Below are 25580 nucleotides of genomic sequence, written 5' to 3' on the forward strand. Positions count from 1 at the left end.
TTGATTGGCAAGTGAGACAGAGGGAGCCTGGGGGTCAGTGGAAGGGCTGGGATGGGGTGCTATGGGAAGTTGGTGCTGACCAGACTTGTAGCAAGCAAGCAGAGGTAATGTTGATCCAGCAGTGATTATGTGGACATTTTGTCAGAAAGAGAAGGCAGAAGGTTTGTGTGATTAACTTGACTGTTTTTATTCCAATAATGCTATGATCAAGGGGGAGAGTTTGTTCATCACATGCACTGTATTAAACTGATCAAAAAGAAGTCTGTATGCTGGAGCAAGACCCCAGTTTGGGCAGCATTTATGTAGGGGAGGAGAGAAGCAAACCTGGTTCGATAAAACCCAAGCAGCTGCAGGTGAGCATCTGCAGTTACAAATTTCCATGGTGCTGGGGTTTCCCCAGCACCGCACCCATTGCTGAAGGGAGGTGGCCCAGCTCTCCTCTCGCCTAAGCCACATGCTTCACCACTTCACTACAGCAGATAAGGAGATCAGAATGGGGATAGGCAAAGAAACCTGGCTGATAAAGATGTGGGGGTTAAACTTGTATTTGAGCTGGGTGCCCTCCATGTGACTTGCATGAAGCAAGCATTTGGCTCTGTTTCATCCACAGACCCTGGGGCGCTGAGATTGTTTCCACGTGTGGGTTGTGCATACAGACAGGCTGCTTTTTGTGGGAATGCAACCTGCCTAAATTTGACCCTGCACCTTCCATGCAATTCCTGCATAACTTGGGTGTGAGTGTTATGGTGGAATAAAATAGCTGAGAATATGTGTTGACAGCAGCCTGACTCACTGACGACTTCTCCCAGTGCAGTCGTGCAAAGTCATCTTTTCTCTTGGCTTTGAACCAGGTTACAGATCTTTTTCTACAAATTGAATCATAGGTGAATTTAGGTAACAAAGCATGTGAAACTGTGCAGGACGCAGCTGGGACTGGTAGTTATTAGATAAAAAAGCTTCTGGAAATACTTAGTGTTAAAGGAGGAGGCTGCAGCCACCAGGAAATGTGAGGCTTTGAGGGCTGACACACTTCAGATACCAAAGTGGTGGCGGAGACCACTTGGAAATGCTCTGCTGATTGTAGCATCAAAGTTTAGGATCTAGAAAACAAACTCATGGTGGCATTTAAGGAGACCTTAAAACAGGGACTGGGAGCTGAGTGCTTTGCCAGTCTCACAACAGAACTGCTTTTTTGCATGTATTGGAAATGGAAGCCCACATAGTAAAGTGCTGGTGTGCTTAAATAAAATAGAAGTTAATGTTCTTCAAATAGGCAAAGAAAACAGGAACAAGCCTTGTTCATTTGTCGTTAGACCTTCCAGAAACAGGAAAATACTTCTTAGTTATTGTTGCTCTCAGTTATAAATGGGACTTTGTATCCTGGTGTTTTCCTATAGAACCATCTAGAAACTATTTGCCAAAGGAGTTTTCAGGTTTTGCCATGATTGTTTTCTTCCTCATTTCAAATCCTGTAGAATTCCAACCTCTGTTAACAGACCAGGGGAAGAACATTGTTCTTCTATTTCCAAGATCGAGATTAAATGTAATGCACTTGCAAGGAACGAAGAATTGCTGTCACTTCCAAATGAAATATGATTCTGTTGCTCTTGGCACCTGTAGTGCTTATAGGGAAAAAATCTGCTGTTAGGCTTTTGCTTATAAATGTTACGGTGATGAATGACCCAGAAAATGGTCTTGTTTTGTCTCAGGAGCTCCCTCTGATCTGTAGGTTTTGTCATGAGAGAGTGGTTTAAAAGCTAGGTTTGACTTTGTGTGTACAGTAAGATCCTTCCAGTCCTGTTGTTTCATAGTTGCATGTTGGTGGCATTCCTTTTTGTGACTTTCTGGAAGTTTGGTTAGATAAAGTTGGGACCAAGCACATTTTCTCTTGAGATTTTACTGAAGGGCAATTCTCCTATCCCCATTTCTGATATCGTAGAATCATAGAATAGCTAGGGTTGGAAAGAACCTTAAGAGTTCCAACCCCCTGCCATGGCCAGGGATGCCTCACCCTAGGCCATGTTGTCCAAGGGTCTGTCTAGCCTGGCCTTGAACACTGCCAGGGATGGGGCATTTACCGCTTCTCTGGACACCCTGTGCCAGTGCCTCACCAGCCTCACAGTAAAGAACTTCATTATCTCCAACCTCAACTTCCCCTGTTTCAGTTTGAACCCATCACTCCTTGTCCTGTCCCTACAGTCCCTGATGAAGAGTCCCTCTCCAGCATCCTTGTAGCCCCCTTCAGACACTGGAAGCGGCTTTGAGGTCTCCACGCAGCCTTCTCTTCTCCAGGCTGAACAGCGCCAATGTTCTCAACCTGTCTTCATACAGGAGGTGCTCCAGCCCCTGATCATCCTCATGGTCCTTGATGGTTTTGGCCTTACATGGCAACTCTTTTAATGTGGATGGTTTTCAATATACTTAATGACCTGTTCCTGTCTCTTCCTGATTTAATGGAACAAGAGTTTGTTTCCCAGCCGTTTAAGGAAGCAATTACCATATTAGTGTCAAAGATGCAGCATGGTAAGCATTTAGAAATCAATATAATTGTTCTTTGAGAGATCAGTTCCTGTGCTAACAGTGAAGGAATGCCTTGAGGTTGTCACTAGACTTTCAAGGACTCATCTTTCCTGCTTTTAATCAAGCCTTTGCAATGTGATAGCAAATGGGACTCTCATTGTACCATGTGCTGGACAAACATGAGTTTCTCTGTGGAAGAAACTGTTCTGTAAGGAAACATTTTCCTTCTGTGTGATGTTACATGTGTGAAGTATTTTGGAGAAGGACAAAACCAAAGTAAACCAATAAACCTCTGGTTTTACTTGAAACATTCCAGTGACCTATCACATTCCAAAACTTTTAACCAGAGTTTTGCTTTGTGAATGTGCAACTATTCTACACAATGCATCACCATTTCACTGATACCAGGCTTGGAGTTTGCTGGGTCAGCATTATCGCTTTTAAGTGTTTAACGTTTCTATGAGGGTGGGTAACTGGAAGAGCTTTTATTGCAGTTAGTTAAAAGCAGAGCCTATAGGTTTTGGTTAACAATCCAACGTGTAAAAACTCCTGGTTTAAATACAATCACATCTTGCCTCCTATACCTAAAATACTTTATACAGGTCTTTACACTCCCTGTAGGCACAGTTTGCTTGTAAATCGTAAGAGATTTTACTTGAAGCTCTTTTACAAGCGAGTTTCTTCTCACACACACATGGATGCCAGTGTAACCCCACTATTTGTGATTGCACCCAATGTACATCAGTGCATGTCAGAGCAGAACTGGGGCACTTACTGACAATGTAGATGTTGCATCAAAAGTACAGTTGGGGCAGGGACTTCCTGTCATGGGATCTGCAGAAGAAACCTATTCATGCAAATGAAGCAAGCAGGTTGCAATATAAGAGGGGTTTTCTCCCTTTCAGATCTGTTTAAGAGCCAGCCTAGGTGTATTGTGTCCAAGCTTTACTGCCTTGTGAGATGGTTACTACCTGAAGGGTGGCTTCTGAAATTAATTATGCCATCAAGGGAGAACTTAGATTCATTTCAGAACCTGTTAGAATCTGCTGCCTGTCCTAGTAAAACCAGATAAAGAAGATGCGACTCTACTTTAAACCTGATGTGGGGAGGAGCAAAATGATCACTTGTCATCTTTTCCATACAGGAAGAGGAAAAAAGGAAGGCGAAGGAAGAAGAGGAAAAGAGAGAGTATGAAGAGTACCTGAAGCTGAAGGAGAGTTTTGTAGTTGAAGAGGAAGGGGTTGAAGAATCAATGACAGAAGAACAGGTATGTGTCTTAGGCTGTTCCTGCAGTTCCCTTTCTCTTTGTTAAGGCTCAGGTTGTCTTTAGTGCATTCTGTCTCATGAAAAAGAACTTTAAAGCAGGAGTCAGCCAAATAGTTTTGCTTGTTAAAGCTAAATTGTGTATATGGCACAGGTTAACCTGGAGTATTTCCTGGGGAATGCTGTAGTTCCTCATACCAGACTCCTACAACTTAGAGTGCTGAGGCAAAATGCATATTGCTTGAAATGAGATCTCTCCTCCCTTCATCTCAGCACTGGAATAAAACTCATTCTAGAATTCAGATAATCTTTTACTGTCATCAGCTCTGCCTTGGCCACTTACAGTGGGCCAGATGAAAGTAAGGCTAAATTTGGAGTTTGGTAGTGCCCACATATCTGGGGGGAATTGCTTGGTTTTGGTTTTATTTTCGAGACCAACGGAGCTGTTGTGAAATCAAATGAAAAACCAACCTCTTGCCTTAGAGGCTGCTGTTAAGAGAATTCACAGGACATAACCTGTGTGCTTGTGGGTTGTCCAGTGGAAAACTGGGCATTCAGTGCTGCAAATGATAGCTATGGTTGATTATTTCAAACTCATGCATAACGTTTTTGCATGCTCCTGCTGTGGTTGCCTGCAGACGCACTGCCGGGGATGGTGGTTGAGATGTGGTACTTGACATAATATCACAGCAAACTTGAAGAAGTTTCGGTGTTGTGGGAGGCAGCGTTCTTCTCCTGCCTGCTGAAAACCTGTTAGTCTCGTTTTAATTGCTATCAAGTGCTGAAAGTGCTCTTGAGTTGAAGCTGCCAAACTTGGGCTGCCCAATGCATTTGCTCCGCTGCCAAAAGGACCCTGTTGAGTTGAATGGAGTTGCCTTTAGCATGGCTGAGGGTGCTTTGGGCTGAGGAGTTTGTAATGAGCCAGTGCTGCTTGACATTAGTCACAAGGTCTCACTATGGATCCCTTTCCATTAACATAATTCCTCCACCATTCCAAGAGAAGTTGTATCTGGTGATGGGGAATTCCTTAAGATGCAGAGAACAGCGAAATGCATACTTTCTATTGCGAGTTCCTTCAGAAATGCATGCTTGCCTCTTAGAAGATCAGATTATACCTAAATATTAAATTGCTCCACTTGAGACCACCCTTTAGAGCCAGAATGTGTTCCTAAAGCTGCCTGTCAAGGAGATATTCATCTTTCTCTGTGTGGGAGCAGAGAGGGGTGTTCCTCACTCAAAAGAGCTTGGGAGGCAGTTGATGCTGCCTGGATCTCAATGTAAGATTATCTTTTGTAGGAGTGAGGAGTTAGAACTTTAATAGTAGGTGATTTAAAAGTCATCCTCAGAAACAATAACAGGGACATAGTTATTTGGAGACACCAGCCTTGCAGAAATGGCAAACCACCCTTCTGCCCTGTGGTGGATGATGTACTGAAGTGTTTAGCATCCTGTTACAAAGAGCTGACTGCCTTGTGTTGAGGCCAGCGTGCTGGAACTCATGCTGCAAATTACAACCCTGAGTCCAGAGCAAAGCACTTAATGAAGGCTGATTGATTTCCAGGGTTGTAGAGGAACTTGATCCCCTGTTAACTCTAATGCACATTGTTTGCATTTGCCTTTGAAAATTGAGCTGCTTATATTGAAATGCCGGATTTCAGGTGTGTAGCTTTGAAAACGGCTTCAGCTGCCACATGTGTTGCACAGCTGTGTGCTACCCTTGACCATCTGCATGAGCTCTGTCTCCTCAATTGCTCTGTACTCTACCTCTGTACAAAATGTCCTCAGTGTGTGCGTAACTTAATACACAAACTCACCCAGATGTGCTTATTTCGGGGTATGTAGGATGTGAAGAAGAGAAGATTGAAGATTTCCTTTTAAGAGACACTGAAACACAAATTGTACTTGAGCCACGTTGTGCCTTCGAAAATACCTCTCATAAATTCCTAGTTAAGATTAAATCTGGATGCATATTCTTTTCCAGTTCAAAATCTCCCTCAGTGTATGTTTAAAGCTTTGGAAGGATGTAGGCTAAACAAGGCTGTGATGTGTTTAATGTTCATGAGTTTAAACTAACACTTGTTTTCCTGCTCTATCCAGTCTCGCAGCTTCCTAATGGAATTTCTGGAATACGTTAAGGTAAGCTACCACTGGTCTTTCTCCTCTTTCCATACTTGTTAAATTGTATAAAATACCTTTGTCTAAGAGCTGAGCTGCAGAAAGAAGGGAAATCTTTACTTCCTCTTTGATTTACTTCAATGTTTAATAAGTAACAAAAGTGCTACCTTAGCTAAAGCCTGTGTTATTTACTTAACCATGCATGAGCATGTCCATCCTTGTTAAAATGGTTTGTAATTATAGCTGTGTCTTGGCTTTTGGGGGCAGGATTGCAGCTCTTAACCCTCTTTCATAAGGACAAGCTTTATGAACTCTGTCCCTGCTGGATCACCCTCCCTGTTTATGAAGAGCAGTGTTTGCTGTTGACTGGGATTTGGGACATTCAGGCTTTTTGTTTGTGAACATCAGCTGCTGACTTAAAAAATCTCTACATCTCAGCTCAGCGTGAATGAGAATTGCTGTGCCAGCGTGTGGCTGCCATGCAGGATGTGTTTGTGTTTGAAACACTGGCTTTGTAAAGGTCAACTCAGCTCCTCATGCAATTTCTTCTCTTGTTTTGAATCTATGCAATTTGCAATGTTGTTTTAATGTTCGGAAGGGATATTTAAGCAGATCACTTGTTTTAACAGGGTGTGTCAGTCTCCCTTTCAGCATATTGTATGGTTGGTTATTTAAAAGCTGTGGTGTGCTCAGGAGGATTTCTACTTTTGATCTGTAAGGACAGTGCTTCTTTCTCCACAACTGATGTATCAAAGGTCAATTGCATTTATTCTACTCTTACTCTAACAATGTTATGCAAATCTTTTGTCCTAATGAACCCTTTCCTTCCTTTCCTGGAAACTGGAATCTTATCTGACAGTGCATGGTGTGTGCGTGTGTGTGTGTGAAAGGCTTCATTAGTAAGCAAATCGCTTCTATACTTAGTGAAGTCCTAATCATAGAATCACAGGCTGGGTTGGAAGGGACCTTAAAGCTCACCCAGTTCCAACCCCCTGCCACAGGCAGGGACACCTTCCACTAGAGCAGCTTGCTCCAAGCCCTGTACAGCTTGGCCTTGAACACTGCAGGGATGGGGCAGCCACAGCTTCTCTAATCATTCTGTTATTCCAGAATCTCACACACTGGGCCAGTTTTGCATGTCCGTTATCCCAACAAAACCCCAGACGCAGGAACAGATTTGTCTCACGGGTACTTTTCCATAAGGAGTCAATTTTGACTGACTGCCACACAAGTCTGAACAAAGGCTTTTAGAATCACAGGCTGGTTTGGGGTGAAAGCGACCTTAAAACTCATCCAGTTCCAACCCCCTGCTCGGTGTAGAGTCGCTGCACACCTATGGCACAAGCATCTTTTGCTGTGCTGCTGTCTGCCTCCTGTCTCAGTGGCACTTTGGTGGTGTATCCCACTGCCATCATGCTGCAGTGAGAGGCTGCTGGGTTTGCCTCTGTCAGGAGTTTCCTGATTAACGTGATCTCTGGTAGTAATGTGGAAATGTCTAAGCTAGTAGCACTCAGATTAGGACATACCTTCATTGCTGCAGCTCACACAGAAACAGCCCCTGTTCAGTAAGTCCCCAGCTTAAGCCAGTCAGCTCTGATCAGAAGCACCACCAGAAGTGGATGAGACAGCTGAGAATAGATTGGAAAACCTATGGGTAACATGTTTGAAAAGCCTAAATAAAACCATGGGGCAGCAGTGAACCATGGGATGGCACATTTCATTTTGCAGCCATGCAAAAAGGGGCTTCAATATTCTGTTTTCCATGGAAGCCAGAGGAATTTCTGTGAAAGAGATGGGAACTTTGAACTGGCCATGTCTGTTAAGACCTCCCTCTGTCTCAATTACTATGAGCTATGTGATACACTGTGATCCCAGTTCACCTCTCCATCCAAGGCTTTCAAGATACTGCCAAGCTGCTGCTTAAGGAAAATGTGCTGTTCCTTTCTGATAAACAAGCTCCCCTGGGGCAACAGTAGGTAGAACAATAGGATATTTCAGTGTCCCTTGGGATCTTCCATGAAAATTGGGAGCATTTCCAAGGGATAACGAAGGAGGGTCTTACTGTGCACGTTGCGCTGGTGGTTGTGGTGGTTGGAACAGATTAGTCACAAGCTCTCGGTTCAGTGTTTGAGCACACATGTGTAGTTTTATATTAGTCAATTCTACTTGACGTCAGAGAAATTAAGCACAGGCTGAAAAGCTCATTCAGAAGCACTTTGACATCTGATTTCCTCTGTGGAGATGAGTTGCAGAAGTGGGGCATTGCTTTTTTCTACAAGTTTTAATACTGCTTTTAATCTATTTAATATGAAGTATGTTTAATATATGGATTATGCATTGCTCCCATCTCTTCTATTTACAGAAACTGAGTTGTATCAAAAAGCAGTGCTAAGCTGCAAGTAGCAGTCTGAAAATGGATGGATTAAAAACCAATGTACTTTAGCTCTTCTGTTGAATAACTTTATTGGTATAAATGGCTGGAGATAACTCGCCCCATGCTTTGTTCCTATCGGTGTTGGAAATAAAATGCAGCCTCTTTCCTCCAGCTCTGCCACGTGGAGTTGCTCTAAATGGGATTTTTCTTAAAGGTACCAAAAGGATTGACACCCCCTAATTCTGCTTGTCTGAAAGCTGAGCATCTCCCCTCCTGCGGGGGTTTCACAGCAGTGCCACAGCCTGTTTAACCCATGTGCTGCAGTGTCACCACATTACTCTCAGGCCGTGCCACCATCTCTGCTGCAGTTTTATGTTTGCTTCTCACAGCAGCAAGTCCTCAAGTCATACTCAATGGGTCTGTTCTCATAGGAGCAGAATAAGCAACTCTTAGTAGGAGCTCTATGGTTTTGCTCAGTGCTGTTGCTGGGCAACTCACCTTCCAAACCAGCTCTGTGGGTTCTCTGAGTGCTTCAAAAGGCAGAGGTTAAAGAGTGGTTGAGCAGTTCCCTGCCTCTGCAGCACCAGCTCTGCTGGCCCAGGGAAACAGGAGCTTGCACTTTGTCCATCAGACTGTTCTCACCCAGCTTGATAGGGTATCGCTGAATGCATCCAATTACAGCCAGTGAATTGAAACAGCAAACTGCATCTGAAAGGGATAGTGAAGGGCTCAGAGGCTTTACCCCTTCCTGGTTTTCCTTTAAGAAAAATGATGTTTACAGGATAAGGACACAAAGATCCAATTCATACTCATCTTAATCCTGAGAGCTCTTGCTCTGTTTCGTCCCTTGCTGAGAACAGCAGCAGGATCACACCTGAAGTTAAATGAATTCAGTAAATGTGGGTGTGTGTATGTTGCCATATGAAAGTTAAGCCTGTCTCTAAAACATGAAGCGTGTGGTGAAGTGTGTTGTGAGGACCCACTGATCAATGTCATTAAATTTCAGAGTGTGTGTGGGGAATGCATCCTAATTCCACCCTACCCTCTGGGCTCTTATTCACGGCAGGATCTATCTTGGAAAGCTTCCACTAAACTTGGTCATTGAGGGTGAATATCTGGAAGGGAAGGTTTAAATTCTGTTTTTCTTGTTTCTGTGACTTTGCATCACCCCCACCCCCCCATCCTTTAAAAGAAGATGTGATGAACCTTGGCAGTTCCCAGCTCTGAGAACTGAATTCCATGGACTGGTTCCCATTCCATGCATTCAGTCCATGGTATTCAGTTCTCTAGCTTGGCTGCATCAAACTTCACAACTACTAAGTCTGTGTGTGGCTTTTTGCGCGTGGGTCTGATTTTATTAACTAAGAAGCTTTATCTGTTTCAGCCTCTATTTCTTCAGTGTCCTCCAAGATTAGAACCAAATGCATTTATGTTAGAAGTATTGCATCTGATACTATAGATGAAGCTCTTGTGGCTGTATATATGAGTTCTTAGGAATGTAGTCCAGAATGTTTCGAAGGTGTTATGTTTTCCAAGCTCCTTACAAACAGGGCATCCTTTTACTGCATCTAAACAGATGAGTGTTGAGAACTCCTGCCAATCAGAAAACAGGAACCAAGTAGCTCCAAATGAGTGCACGAGGTGTTTCTCTGTGATTCTCTGGAGCTACAGAGAAGCATAAAACCAGATGTGAGCAGTGGTGGCTGCATCCTGACCCGACAGGCTGCGCTAAGAATCTCTGTCACCAACAAAATGAGTATTTGCAGTTCCTGCTTCTGCCTTTGCTCTCAGATCATCACACTGCCTGCAAAGGAGCATGTTAGCGGTACACTTCCAACACTGACAACTTGAATAAGGTGATCACTTGCTTAGGAAGATTACTGTGGCATTAATACACATGACATTAGTAAAACAGAATAAAGCACTTAATACTGCCAGTCCTGCCTGGATTTTTATGTATGCATTGATATACCAGTGATCATTTTCAAAGGTACTTTGAAACATCTCTCAAACAAAAAGGGATCTGGCTAATGCACACTGGAAATGAAAAGTAAAGTTGAGAAGCTCAGGTAGCAGAGCCATGGCTGTTTCTTGTCCTTGTGCTCATCCTGTCCTTCTAATCATAGAATCAGACTGGTTTGTGTTGGAAAGGACCTCAAGATCATCCAGTTCCAACCCCCTGCCATGAGCAGGGATGCCTTCCACTATGTAAGGAAAGGTTCAGGATGAACACTAGCAAAAGTATTTGAGTCTTCACTTAAGTGCATTGGAGCATTCAGTCTTTCCACAAAGCAGATTGATTTAAGTAACTTTAGTTTTTTTCATCAGAGAAAAGTGCTTATTAGGCAAAGTTAGTAGAATGACAGGTTCTACTTTGTCTATTAGATGTATCTTTTGTTTGAAAGCAAAGAAAGTATGCTAACCCTTTAATTCATCAGCTGCAGTTAACTCTTGCTTGTTCCCATAGAAAACAAAGGTCATCCAGCTGGAGGACTTGGCTTCACATCTGGGTTTAAGAACACAGGTAAGTGCTAACTGTTGGAGTGCAAGTGAAACAATGGGTTTAGAAGGAGAGGAGAGAAAGTAGGTGTTATTCTTAATAACCCATTTCCGTGTCATGGCATTGCTGAAGATGCTTGGATTTTGGTGAAAAACAGCAAAGGCTGGTTTTCTCCCCATCCTTTTTCTGTTCTCTAAACATCTTATAGTTTAACTCGGAAGAATACTTGTGTCTTGGTTCATTTTAATTAGAGCACATTTGGTGTATATCTCTTAAGTGACCAATGTTTTCTGTTGTTCTGATCTCAGGATGCCCCTTCACAGCAGTGTGCACTGCTGTAAGCCCAGGCTGCTGTGCCCCTGCCTCTCTTAAACCAGAACCTCATTTAAGCATCCAGTGAGTCCATTAAGGGAATTGATGTGGTTGAAATCTAAATTATAATCTGCTTCTGCAGTCACATAAATACAAGAAAGGGGGAGAGGCAGAACTGTGGAAACCAAGGCTGAGATGCTAGCTTAAGGTGTAATGGATCTGTGTGCTTGGAGTAGCTATAGAGTTAACCCACAATAAATGCAATGAGTTGTTGCTTTGGGTTGGTAAAAGAGATTTCCTCTTTGATGGAGGAGGGAAAAATATAAAAAGCTCTGGAATATATTGAGTGTATTCAGATTTGCATTGGCACTGTACAGCCATTCCCTGGGAAGATTGCTATAACCACCCCCAGTGCCTGGAATCAGCCAGGTAACCTAGCAATAGAAGTCTCTTTTGGGGGTAGGGGAGTTATTTCAATGCCCCAGAATGTAGAAGCTTACTTTATTCTTCTAAAACCAAAGGGCTCATTGCATCTGTCTGTGTGGAAATACTCATGTGTATCCTTCAGTTAAGTTTTTAACACTGAGCAATTAAATCGAAGCCTCCACCTGTAATTCATCTGAATGTGTGAAATGGTTTTTGCCTCCCTCTTGATCCATTTGTTATTCCTTTCTCTTTTCTGAACAGGATGCAATTAACAGAATCCAGGACCTGATGGCAGATGGCACTCTAACAGGTGACAGCCAAAACACAAAGGGGACTCTATGACAGCTGCTGAATAGGTGGTGCAGAGAACTCCTTTGCTATGGTAGAGAGAGACTTCCAGCGTAATGCCTGTTTGAAACTGTAAAGGATCCTAGCAGGGCTTGAAGGGAGCCTACAAGAAACCTGGAGGAGGGGCTTTGGGCAAGGGGCTGTAGGGACAGGCCAAGGGGAATGGCTTTAACCTGCCAGAGGGGAGACTGAAATGAGCTCTTAGGCAGAAGCTCTTCCCTGTGAGGGTGCTGAGGCGCTGGCACAGGGTGCCCAGAGAAGCTGTGGCTGCCCCATCCCTGGCAGTGTTCAAGGCCAGGTTGGACACAGGGGCTTGGAGCAAGCTGCTCCAGTGGAAGGGGTCCCTGCCTGTGGCAGGGGTTGGAACTGGATGAGCTTTAAGGTCCCTTCAACACAAACCAGTCTGGGATTCTATAATTTTTATTATCCCTGCTTAACTCCTGTTTAAAGCACAATGGGACATGATTGCTCCTAGGATACATTTTACAGAGGTGGAGGGTGAATGTTCGCAACAGTGCAGCAACCAGCAGAAGGCTTCTGTGTGTTGCCTGAGCCCTGCTGAAGGCCTGCAGGAGATGCAGAGCCAGCTAAAAATGATCTCTTCTGAAACTTGAATTTGAAGAAATCCCTTGGATGTATTGGGGTGGTTTGCAAACCTGTTTCAAAGGTGCTGTGGCTAAAGCCAGGACTGGGGTAGGGCATGCTGTGGGAGAGCAAACATCCCAGAGCTCTCCAGGATGCTGTAGTAAGTGAAGTGCTTGCTCCTAGCCATGTGCCCACACAATCAAAGTTGGAATGTAAGCAGAGACTAAGCCTGTGGGCAGCTCCCTGTCTGCACAAGTCTGGTTTACTGCTGGGCAGTCCTTTTGTTTCCAAGGATGAAGTCAGGGAAGGTGCCAACACAAACATCTATTGACCTGATACTGTGGTTTATGGCTGGGAATGAACTGTCTTAGTGAATGCATGTGGATACCCATTCCAATGACCTAAAAGTGCTCTGAATCAAAGCATAAAGGGTGTATACTCCCCTGTCTGTGTCTGGGGCCTCAAAGACACGCAGCAAGGTTTTCTGCCTTGTGTGTGATCCTGTAATGCATTAGGAACAGAGAGTTCTGTTCTCATTCTTGATGGTGCAACTGAAATATGGGAATTAAGCTTCATTTCCTTTAAGAGGGCAGGTTGGAATGGCTGAGCTGGGCCCCACAGGGGCTCTGAAGCACCTCTTGGACCCTCCTGCTCTCTGCCTTTCTCCACCAGCCCCTGGGGACCCAGAACATCAGCACCAAAACTATGTACCTGAAGTAACTGCTGTGGTACTCCCAAATAGCTGTATACAATAAAAAGAATGTATTACTTTGAACACACTCTTACCAATGCACTTGCCTATTGTCATAGCCCTAGTCAAAGACCCAGCAGTAGAGAGGAGATAAAAGCCTGGCTGCTGGCACGTTGTTCTGCCTGCCCTAGATATGGTATGCAGCCTCAGCAGTTTGAATGGCCCTTCCAAAAGAAGCGACTGATGTCAGTGGGGAAGTGAGAGGAGCCGAAGTGCTGACTTCAAGGTCCTTTCTTTTCCCCCTGTAGGTGTGATTGATGACAGAGGCAAGTTCATCTACATCACTCCAGAGGAGATGGCTGCTGTGGCTCAGTACATCAAACAGCGAGGGCGAGTCTCCATCGCAGAGCTGGCCCAAGCGAGCAATTCCCTCATCAACCTCCAGCCCGACAGCAGAGCCACTGCTTCAACCATGGCATAAAATCCGGTGTGAGAAAGATACAGCAAGTGTTTACCCTTATAATGAATTAGCCACTTAATTAAAACCAAGCAGGAACCCCACTAGTCCAGTCATGGTGCTTTTTTAAGTGTCAGCTGCAGGAGTTGATGGCAAGTTTTGCTTTTCATTCTGCTAGAGATGCTATACAATAGGACAGTCATTTGTACAACAGAGGTAGCCAAGAACTAGGGCTAAGACACTCTGTATCTGTACCTCAGGAATATCAGTAAGTTACACACAGTTACCTGGGCAGCCTCATGTGCCTATACCCAAACTTATTGTTTCCACATTGATGTCTGCATCAGATATATTTGATTCTGATGGCATTCAGAATTCTCCACGTGCTTGCTCTGCACTTAGAGCTGCATAACTTTGAGCAATGACACCTACAACACAGAGTAATAGGTGTGTAGGGGGGAGGCATGATTTTTGTCTTCTGTGTCAACACTGGAAGGATAGAGTAAAAAGAAGATACTGTGAAGTGTCTTTGTTCTTACTGAAATACGTACTGAAGCTCTAGAAGGAGCACTTGCTCCCAGAGGTTTGCTGTATAAATACATTTTTGCTTGGTTTATGTAGTATAAAAGGTTTGCTCACAGCCAAGCTGCGTTATTTCTCTGTAGCCAAGAGACAGAAACACCTCCAGGGAAAAGCTTAACTCACCTCACTGCTTGTCCAGGCCACTTCTGATACCAACCAGCCGCTGATGATTCATCCTTTGAAGTAAGTGGGTCTGAGGCCCTCAGCCACCCCTTCCCCATGGAGTTTGTGTTCTGGATGTTTGGGTGTTTCTAAATAGAACTCAGGCCCTGTGAGTCATGTAATGAACAAGTTAATGATGATTAATGTATTTATTGTAGGGGTCAATATAACTCCTGCACAAGAATAGTAATTTTTAATAGGCTAATTGATGCCCTGTTAATTCTCCTTCCTGAAGTCAACAGAATCTATGTGGTTATACAGTAATTGGGGAGGGCACAAGGGGCTGCTTTTGTCTTTGCCAGATTTAGAGATAACACGAGGAGACTGAAAGCTGCATCATCACTGCGATGAGATAGCAATAAAACAATGGAAAGAAGAGCATTTCCTTTGTAACGTCTGCACTGCTGCTGCATGGGGTGCTCTGCAGGAGTGCAGGATTATGGTGCAGCACCGCATGTTGAGGTGAGGGATCGGTACATTGTTGCTGTGCTGCACACAGTGAGAGCCAGCAGAGATGACTTGAGATTTGAGGCTTGCCAAGTCTCTTTGTTATTCAAAAATGGATTTTAACCTGATATTTTTATTCTGTCTTAAAACTATTCTTGTAATAAAATAAACAGCATGGGAAGAGTTGCAGAGATTTCTGTTAGAGATGGTGTTTTCAATGATTTCAAGGATTTTGAGATGGAGCCAGTAGCAGTGTTGCAGCCCGCAGTGTGGTGGTCAAAGAGCCAAGGTTTTACATTAAATCCACAGAAAGCACTCCAAAATACACTCAGTTTCTGTGCACATAACAACACCATGTTCACTGTAGTGGAAGCTTCCTTCTGCCCTGCTAGTACAGCCTATGGCAAGGGGTTGGAACTGGATGATCTTAAGGTCCTTTACATCCCAGACCATGCTGATTCTGTGATTTCTCGTACTTTTGCCAGTGCGTGTTACCTGTTTAGAGCTTACAACTCAGAACCAGGCTCAGTGCTCAGCCAAGCTCTACACACACTCTTCATTGAGGATGCAAATCCCTCATCAGAATTACCTTTGGGCAAGGACATCTACTCCTGTTCCCCCTCTTTGTTAGAATTAGGATGGTTTTGGTGGTTTAATTCCTGCTGCTTTATCCAATCTACTTTTATCTTTTTAAAAAAGCTGGAACATCCCCCCCATTACTTGGGGGGATCCCTGTTTTCTGTTAAACTTTGCCCATGCATTATGCAGCATTTAGCACCATGTTCTTCCTCTGAACTAGCACAGGAGCTCCCGGATTGTAGATGGAATGAGTAATAAGAATAATGAACTCATTTGTGTGAGCTTGGCCTAGTTTTGCCAAAGGCAAAGGCCAGAAAAAGTGAGATTGAAAACCTTGTTTTGCTATGACACAAGGTGAGATCTCATCAAGGGAAACTCCGGCTTCTTTTTCAGTGGAAGAATTAGTCTATGGGAAGCATTTACAGGTTAAAAATGTAAAAACAACAACCATCACAACCTTTCAATGTATTTATTTGTGATATGAGCTGCTTTTTGTCTTCTTCTTCTTCACCCTTGTCGTGGTTTAAGCCCAGGCCGTAAATCAGAACCACACAGTCTACTTCCCCCCCCGACCCTTTCTTCCCCCAGCTCCTGGAGAGATGGGGAGGAGAATTGAAAGAATGCAACTCCCATGGGTCGAGATAAGAACAATTTAGTAACTAAGGTATAACACAGATCACTACTGCTACCACCAATAATAATAATGATAAAGGAAATAACAAGGGAAGAGAATACAACACCTCACCGACCGATACTTCCCACTCCGCTGTGATCCAGCCCTTCCGGGAGCTCTCAGTTCTACCTCCTGGGCATGACATGCTGTGGTATGGAATACCTCTTTGGCTAGTTTGGGTCAGGTGTCCTGTCCCTGCTTCCTCCCGGCTTCTCCTACTCCCTGGCAGAGCATGAGACTCACAAAGTCCTTGGTGAGGGTAAACATTCTGATCAGCAACCAAAAACATAAGCTTTTTATCGGTAGTATTCCCAGGCCAAAAGTCAAAACCACAGCGCTGCACCAGCTACTAAGGAGAAAAAATGACTGCTACTGCTAAACCAGGACAACCCTTCAAAATCATAGAATCCCAGACTGGTTTGGGTTGAAGGAAGCTTAAAGCTCATCCAGCTCCAACCCCTGCCACGGGCAGGGACCCCTTCCACTGGAGCAGCTTGCTCCAAGCCCCTGTGTCCAACCTGGCCTTGAACACTGCCAGGGATGGGGCAACCACAGCTTCTCTGGGCACCCTGTGCCAGTATTTCAGAGGGAAGAACTGTCTCCTAATAGAGTTTCTTGTTCCGGGACAGGCTGGTTTGGTGGTGGATTGGAGGAACAACTCCAGCTTTACTTGTTGACCAGTAACCCAATTCATTTCCCTTCTGAGTCAAAGATCTGCACTTACCTAACACCAGACAACCCCTGATGTTGTTTATCTCCTTCTGAAAGCACCTGTACAGCTGTTTCATGTTCTCAAAAGTGCTGAGCTTGCACATAGCATCAAGCAAGGCGAACAAGCTTTGATGACTGTATCCCAAATAGATAAAGGACTGGCATGGCCTGCCCCATCAGCAGGGGAGGTGGCAAAGAAAACCAGCCCTTCAGCGGAGCTCTGGGGGAGAGCCAGTTTTGGAGACATCATTATTTGGAGGTCATTTAGGCTGTACTCAGGGCTGCTTTGTTGAGGATCTGGCCCAGAATTCCGTTTTCTCTTTCTTTCAGGCCATTTTAGTGGCCTGAAGCTTGGTTAACCTAAAAGCAGGATCAGAATGGTTACAGAGAAGATTATGGCGTTTGCTCAGAATCGTTAGGGTTGGAAAGGACCTTAAGGTTATCTATTGGATGTGAACTGTGGAATGGACAAGCATCTCCTCCTAAAACACCTCCTGGTCAGGTGGGTCCAGGCTCACTGCAATGACAAAGAGTTCAGGTTTGTCTCAGAGGAAAACCTTCTGCCAGCATCAAATTAAGGTCATGGGATGGAGCAGAACAATGGCCTCATTTCAGCCTGGCAAGGGACTGAGGAATGAGGAGCGTGGGTACCGCAGTCACATTTGCACTGCTCAGTGCAGGACACGGTGCCCTGGTTGTGCTGGTACCTTTGGACAGTGTCCCACTGAAAAGCTGGGGAGCATTGTGTTACTTAGGTTCTTCCTTCTGCTAGGAAGATGCTCCTCTGGACTATTGTGTGTGAGCTTCTCATGTGTTGCATGAGGTCTTTGGGAAGGCAAGATTAAGGTGGCTGAGGGGAAGTAGTGGGAATCGTGGAGGGAAGGCTCCAAGTAAGGAAAAAGGCTGTGATGGGGCAACCACTGCAGAAGGGATTGCAAGAGGTGCTGCTGAAGCTGAGCAGGCAGCGCAAATAGTGCAAGCATTTCCCATCTGCTCCAGTGCAAAGTCAACCCCAGGGTGAGATGCAGTCATCCCAAGGGAGCATGGCAGCTCTTGAGAACACCTTTCCCTGGGGGATGACAACCCAGCACAGTCAGGTTACCCCCACTGAAAATCATGTCACACTGCAATGATTTTGGCCATTAGAAGCTGTGGCTGCCCCATCGCTGGCAGTGTTCAAGGCCAGGTTGGACACAGGGGCTTGGAGCAAGCTGCTCTAGTGGAAGGGGTCCCTGCCCGTGGCAGGGGGTTGGAACTGGATGAGCTTTAAGGTCCTTTCCAACCAAACCAGTCTGTGAGCAGCACAAGCAGTCCTGTTTCAACTGATCACTTTGTCCCCATAACAATCAGCTATAGGACTCCAGGCTGCATCTCCCATCAGCTGCCCCACAGGGGGACACACTTTGGGTCCCTGCCACTGAAGATCCTGGTCCATGACTCCCCTCACCTTCGCTATAAGGAAGCCATCCACAGCCTGAGGTTTCTATCTGGATGGAAGCAGCCACTCTGGGGTCTCTGCTCAATGTGGGCTTCCTGCTTCCAAGCAAACTCCAGTCTGCAGCAGAGCCACAGATCTTGGTCGTAACACTGAGCAAGGACCAGCTGCAGCTCTTAACACATCCCACATTCATTGTCTTGTGCTTCCTCCCTGCACACAGCTAAACCTCGCACCCATCTCTTCCATCTGCCTGATTTACACACCACCCTGTACTACTGAGAGTACTTCCTTGCTGCTACTTTCATTAAGGACCAGGAGTAACTGGTTGAGGGCTTCCTCCTGCAAAAGCCATCACCCCCAAGCCATTCTCTATCTTTGAGCTGACCTCACAAGCCCTTCAGCATCCTCCCAGAGAGCCCTGTCAAGCAGAATAAGTGCTTAAATCTCCCTAGGGTGAAGCTAACCAAGGACAAACCTAAGGTCAAAATACCACATGAGCAGGTTTGGGTGTGTGGAAGGTGTCCCTGCCCATGGCAGGGGGTTGGAACTGAATGATCTTAAGGTCTCTTCCAACCCAAACCATGCTGTGATTCCATGGGGTCATGGCTGTTTGAATAGTTCATGGTTTGTTTCGCAATCTGATGTTGGGATGATGCTCTGCAAGCTTCTGGCCATAAGAGGTGGCAACAGATGAGTGCCACCGTGGTCCAAACGGCGTGGTACCCACGTCCCTGGGCTGAGCTCAGCCTGGAACATCTCCCCAGCTCCTCCTGAGCCACCCCACGCCATCCAGGCCTCCTCCAGGAGATGGCAGCAGCACATCTCGCATCCCCCCCCGTGCAGCATTTCTATGGCAACCGCAGTGAAGCATCCCCCAGAGCCTGGGGGGAGACCACAAGGTTAGGAAAAGCCGTTCCTTCCCCCCTCCAGACAGCCCGTGTCCCAGCTTCCCAGGGCTGGAGAAAGGTGGGAAGAGGCTGCTTGGAGCTTTGCTCCTTGCCCTGTGCTGCAATGAGAGAATTGAGGTGAAAACCAGTTGAATTAGCCAAGGTTACTGAGCTTTCTTTTGCTGCTTCTCTCTCTGGAGACATTCCAAACCTGCCTGGATGCATTCCTGTATAACCTGCTTTAGGTGCCCCTGCTTTGGCAGGGGGTTGGACTGGATGTTCTCCAGAGGTCCCTTCCAACCCTAATGATGCCAGGCTTCTTTTAGCAGGAGGGAAAAGCTATTACAACACTTGCACAGCTCCTGCATGTACCAAGGAGGGGGAAATGGCAGCATTGACAGCAGAGTGTTTGCAGCAGCATCAAGTGAGCCTGATGCCACTGGCAGGGAAACACTTGTGAGCTTAGATCCCTTCCTGCTGCTCCCCCTCGGCTCCCTGCATCCCAGGGCACTACCACCCAAACTAAGCTGCTTAGCACATGTGCTGTAATCCATCTCCAGGCCTGTGGCAGGAGCAGCACTGGGAGCTCATTAGCAGGCACTAATACTCATGTTAACAGCATCCAGCTCCTGGAGCAGGAAAATCATTACAGTTGCTGTTGTATATATGCAATTAGGCACCACAGAGCCCTGAGTGGCCGCTGGGGACTTGTCCCTCCATCTGTGGCTGATGCCATTCACGGGAGGGGTGGATTACAGGCAGGTCATGAAGCAGAGCCCATGGACCCAGCTCAGACCTGCTCTGGAGAACTAGAAAGAAGGGGTTTGTTTTGGCATGAACATGATTTGAAGTCAGGGAATAGCTCAAAGAGATCTTCGAGAAGGTGTTTGGAAAGGGATTTGTACTAAGGTTTCAAGGCTGCTTTGCTAATGCTTTACATTTGGGTGCTCAATGTGATGCTTTCAAAGCTCCTCATCAAATGTTAGGCCCCTCCATGCTGGTGAGGATAAGCCAGCAACTGTAACTTAGAATCATGGAATCAGAGAGTGGTTTGGGTTGGAAAGGACCTTAAGATCATCTAATTCCAACCCCTGCCGTGGACAGGGACACCTTCCAATAGACCATGTCACCCAGGTCTCTGTCCAGCCTGGCCTTCAACACTTCCAGGGATGGAGCATTTATCACTTCTTTGGACAACCTATTCCAGTGTCTCACCACCATCACAGTAAAGAACTTCCTTATCTCCAACCTGAATTTCCCCTGTCTAATTTTGAACCCATAAACATGTTCTCCACATTGTTTGTGGACTCACAAACTGAACCCTGGAGCTGATTCAACCTGCTCCTTCCAACAGAGAGCAGGAGGGATGCTGCTCCTGCCCCAGCACTGCTCTCTAGTTGCTAGATCTTTCCCTTTGGGCCTGTAGACCCAGCAAGAGGTGCTGACCATGCTGGTGTCACCCTGCTAGGACCTGACACAGCACAACCAGACCTTTCCCTTGTGTTGTTCTGGCTGATGAAGTGCTGTGGTGTGTGGACTGACACAGCAGATATGGCTCCCTAGGAAAACAAGCATCCCTGGGATCCATAGGTATCTGCCAGATGGCTCCTTCTCGTGTATACTTTCAGGTTTCTTCTCCATAAGGATTACGCCCACTTTCCCTTTGGAAGTTGCCTCTTTGAGCATTGGGATGATGCCACCTGATTTCAGCTTGTAATGTTAACAGCTCTGATGGGCTGCAGCTTTCATCAGCTCAGCAGTCTGTGATGTGCAGGCTACATCCCAAAGGGATGGAGAGCCAGGAGCTGGGTGGCATGGCACGGAGGTAGGGCAGGGACTTCTGATGGTGCCCAGCTCCATAGGACATGGACAAGGTGAGCACAAAAGGCCCATGGATGACAGCTCTGCTCAACCATTCAGGCAAGTTGGTGGTGATGAGGCAGGTCCAAGGTCAGTGCCAAAGGGTCCACAGCCAGGCATGGGCATGGCTATGGCTAAGCTGGAGACCAGCGCTCATCCTAAGAAGCTTGGACAGGGAGTGGGATGAGCTGGAATGGGAGGGTGCCTCTCAAACACAGCCCATGGGATCCATTGACCCACTGGAAACCATTGCTCATCCTGCACCTTGGTGAATGGAAAAGCTAAGAACTGAAGCCAGTTGCCACATCTCTGACTACAGGATCACGTTTCAGGGACCTCACACAACAGCAGGCACTTGGCACAGGTCAGGGCTTGCTTGGTCATTCCCAGAGCTGCTGCATGTCCTTCTTCTCTTCTCCTTGCCTGATTTCCCTGCTGTAATCACTTGCCTGAGCGGCAGAAGGCATTCACACGGAGTTAGCAGGAGGCTATTCACATACAGTGCTCCTAAAGAGCTGCCACTCACAGCACACCAAGATAGTCTGGGCACATATAAATAGACTAAAGCTCGAATACAAAGTGAACTGCTTCTGCAGACAGCAGAAAGCACCAGTGATGTCTGCAAATGTGGCGGCATCCTTTGCTCGAGGGTTCCTTATACCGGGCAACGTCGTGGTCTGTCCAAAGCAGCCTCAGAAATGACTTGTGGGTGGACTTCATTTCTAAGCTATGAGAGGCTGCACCAATGATGTCCAGGCCAGCTGCTTCCAAGGAAGCAAGGTCCTGTTCTTAAACCCACCCAAGAGATAACCCCAGCCTTTCAGACCAAAGAGAGCTTTAAATATTGGAAGCGTCTCTGAAGTGTTCCCTTTGCCTGTTGGGTCTTCTCTTTGTGTTAAAGAGCGGAAAAGGAGAAATCCCAACACAGAAGCACACCCCTCATGGTCTCATATAGCTCTGTAATAAGAATGTGGTGGGGCATTCCCCATTTCACATAACAAGGATTCATCCATAGCAAGGACCAAAGGCTCCCTCCCTTATAGACCATAGGAACTAGAGTTCACCCCCACCATCCTCTTCTCAAATGCTCATTCCAAGCCTAGACCCCACTGTAGTCAATGTTCTTGGACATGGCAGAAACATGCACCCTGTGCCAGTGCCTCAGCACCCTCACAGTAAAGAACTTCTTCCTTATCCCAACCTGTTCTTCCCCTGTTTCAGTCTGAACCCATTACCCCTTGTCCTGTCACTACAGTCCCTGATGAAGAGTCCATCCCCAGCATCCTTGTAGGCCCCCTTCAGATACTGGAAGCTGCTCTGAGGTCTCCACGCAGCTTCTCTTCTCCAGGCTGAGCAGCCCCAATGTTCTCAGCCTCACTCTTCCTCTCCACCATCCCAGGAGAGTGTCTGGGTTTGCAGCAGCTTGGAAACCACCCAGATTCAGGCACCCTGTTAAGATCCACAGTCCCAGTGGGAGCTGGAGGCTCCTGGAGCTGGAGCCAGCACTGAGGAAAGGCTGTGTGGTTCCACCAGGTCCCAGAAGGTAACAGGGTCTTCCCAGTGTGAAGAACACCATGAGCACGTCCCCTCCATGCCTGCCCAGCCCTGCTGGCTGCTGTCACACCACGTCCTTAGGTTTGCAGGAGACGGGAGCTCACTTGCTGAGATGAGCCAAACAGATCGAGCTGTGTAAGTCAATCCCAGCTCCCCTTTGATGTTTGCCTGAGGAGACTTCGGATGCTCCATAGCATGCGGATCCATGGCAAAGCGTCGACCCCATCCTCCTGTCCCCTGCCCCGGGAGGCATCTCCACCTGCATCCCCTCCGTTGGTGACACCTGAACTGGTTGTCATAGAAACCAGAGAGCTGCTGTCTCCTCATGTCCTGCCTGCCCGGGTGTGATGCTCTGCTCCCTCCAACAGCAGCTGTTTGTTGTCCGAGGTACCACTGTGATTTTCCCATGCAAGTAGGAATGAAGCAGCCTGGATCCATTCCTAGATCCATCCCACATGGCTGGGACTTGGGAATGCTGCTGTAATTAATGGGAAGCAAAGCTAGATTTGGGTCATGGTGAACCCCCCACAAGTATTTCATCAGCCACAGGCTCCCATCTCTGCCGTATCAAGACAGGCTTGTTCCCATCTGCGCATTTGGAAGCTGGTGGAGATATGAATGAGCAGAGCCAGCTTCAGCCTCTGCCAAACATTGCAGGGAAGCCTTTCATTCAAAAGGAAAAAGAAAAGAAATCCCCCGCTTTGCCCTTTCCCCCCATATCAAAACATTTTTACTAAAGCTTTTGACCACATTTCTCCTCAGGATGGGTCGATGCTGTTGGACAAAACCCCAAAGCTTCACATTCCTTGTATGACAACAGTTCTGGTTTTCATTCTAAATTGTTTTCTCTGGGAAACCTTGTTCTGCACTGATGGTGATGTAAAGATGAGGCCAATGATCGCCCATCACTCAGAGCATCAGCTTTTGTCCACACCGAACCCCCCAGGTCCCTCAGCCCTTCCCCATCACACTGTGCTCCAGGCCCTGCACCAGCCCCATTGCCCTTCTCTGGCCCTGCTCCAGCACCTCAATGTAGTGCAGGGCCCAGAGCTGAACACAGGATTCGAGGTGCAAATGGGACCTTCCTCTGCCTCCATCCCCTGTTCCTCCATGGCCACTGCCCACGGAGTGTTTCCTGCTAACACAGATGCTCATCACACAGCACGTTGTGTCTAATGAGGACTCATGACGCAGTGAATCAGCCTCATGGCAGGACGATGACTCCATCTGAGGCCAGGTGTCAGCAGATGGGTGCCAGCTCCACACACGTGCAGCCAAGTTGCTCTTAGCAGTAATAGAGTCACAGAATCACGGAATAGTTAGGGTTGGAAAGGACCTTCAGCATCCTTAATCCATCCTCAACAGGCTCTGGGAAGGGTGAAACCAGCCACAGCAGCGCCTGCTCCTCAACCTGCCTGCCTGGACCCTCTCCCCATCTTCTCACCCCATCCAAGAGCTGGTTGCTGATACCTCTGAGGTCCTTTTATTGGAGGCTGAGCCGGTGTTCCACCGAGCAGGACACGATTCCCACTCCTGATCCTTCCTCCATCCAGGAAACAAAAGGCAGGAGCCATTTGACTCATCCTCACCAGGCACTGAGGCCAAGAACATGCAGGGGAGCATCCAGAAGGTCATGAGAAACCATGAAAATGGGATCCGCTAACAAAGCAGGGGATGAGGAATGAAACCGGCTTCCACAGGACACTCCAAAGCAAGGGGGCTTGGAAATGAAACAGATCTGGATGTGTTAAAGAGGGATGGAAACGCAGAGGAGGCAGAGATTCGCCCCTGTAAATGAGCTGACGCTGATACTTAACCAACAGTGGATCAACAGAGGGGTTTTGATGGTATCAAAAGGTGGTGGGAGGTGTCCTCTTTTCCATGGAGACCATTGGCAGTAATGGGATGGACAGAGGACACAAACCGTCCTGTTTAGCTGGAGAAATGGAACTCTTTTGTCATGGCCTTGTCCCAAACAGGCTTTTTGGGCTCTGCTTTAATAACAAGCTGCAACTCCATGTGGAAAGCAAACACCTCCTCCCAGGGATTTACTTCTCTTCTCCCTGCGGAGCAAACTCCATCGCTTCCCATCAAAGCTGGTTGTGCAGGTTCCTATTCCGGAGCAGGGGAAACTGAGGCACGGAGCAAAGCACATCAGGATCTGACAGATGCTCACAGAGACCTTCCCAGGACAACCTGCGCTGTGCCGAGATGGCCCCAAGGGGAAATTAAGGTAACCTCTTCCATCTAAACCATTGCAATTGATCTGCTATCATACAGGCTCTCTACTGACCATGCATGGTCAAATCTCTGCTCTCCACTTCCTATGAAAGGTGCTGGCTGCTTCATTCCCTGATGCCAGACCTCCTGAAGTCATGGAATCACGCATTTCCCTTTTAGGAAGGAAGATTTGTGGGCCAGAGGGAAAGAACAACAAATCTCAGCTCTTATTTAGCACCTCTCCCTATAACTCACCCCTCTCTGAATGAGAAACAGCCCAGGGCCGGACTCACCAGAGGTGTTTTCTGGTCCGGCTGTGCTGGGTTTCCATGCACATCTCCCCACCTCTCTCGAACCCCACTTCTCTTTCAGGGTGTCAATGGGATCCAGATGAGGTCAGGATGCTCGTTGCTGCTCTGCCAAACCAAACAGAGATGTGATGCAACGGCCGTGGCTGAGGGTTGCACAAACTTTCCAGCCGGAGCAATCGTGTCCATAAAGCATGGAACAAAAGCAGTCAGCACAGAGGGCAGGCTCGGGGCGTCTGGCTTGGACAGGCTGCAGCACACGTTGTTCTGGCTCCCTTCAGTGAGCTTTGCTAACATCCCATCAGGGATTTGCTATGGGGATGCTTGGGCTGATCGGCTGCTCCATCCAGGCTCCAGCCTTGGAGGACTTGGTGGCTTGGGGGTGCATTGCTAAGGAGGGATGGTGCTGCTCCAAGCCCTGCAACCAGGCTGTGGGATGAGCTGGAGTCAGGTCTCTCCCACAGCTGCCTCTCTGTTCCTGCTCCAGGTCCATGGATAATGTTCTTGGCTGGGAGGAGCAGGTCATGGTCACACAAGTGGGCAACTGTCTTGGACATCAGAGTGGGGA

General features: G+C 46.8%; 1 protein-coding gene across 2 annotated transcripts in view; it reads left to right on the forward strand.

Annotated features, from left to right (window-relative positions):
• The window catches only part of DDRGK1 (DDRGK domain containing 1), a 51767-nt gene extending 28093 nt beyond the window's left edge, over positions 1-23674 (forward strand). Inside the window, exons 5-9 of one of the 2 annotated variants that reach the window (XM_080635519.1) lie at positions 3665-3787; positions 5881-5919; positions 10740-10796; positions 11772-11820; positions 23247-23674. In XM_080635519.1, the coding sequence (XP_080491645.1) occupies positions 3665-3787; positions 5881-5919; positions 10740-10796; positions 11772-11820; positions 23247-23356 (378 nt within the window). In that variant the 3' untranslated portion in view covers positions 23357-23674. Of the gene's footprint in view, positions 1-3664; positions 3788-5880; positions 5920-10739; positions 10797-11771; positions 11821-13442; positions 14955-23246 lie in introns of those variants that run through there. The other variant, XM_080635518.1, reaches the window with a different exon arrangement.
• Positions 23675-25580: the final 1906 nt, after the last annotated feature.

This window comes from Psittacula echo (genome assembly GCF_963264785.1).
Source record: "Psittacula echo genome assembly, chromosome: 1".
NCBI classification, from domain to species: Eukaryota; Metazoa; Chordata; class Aves; order Psittaciformes; family Psittacidae; genus Psittacula; species Psittacula echo.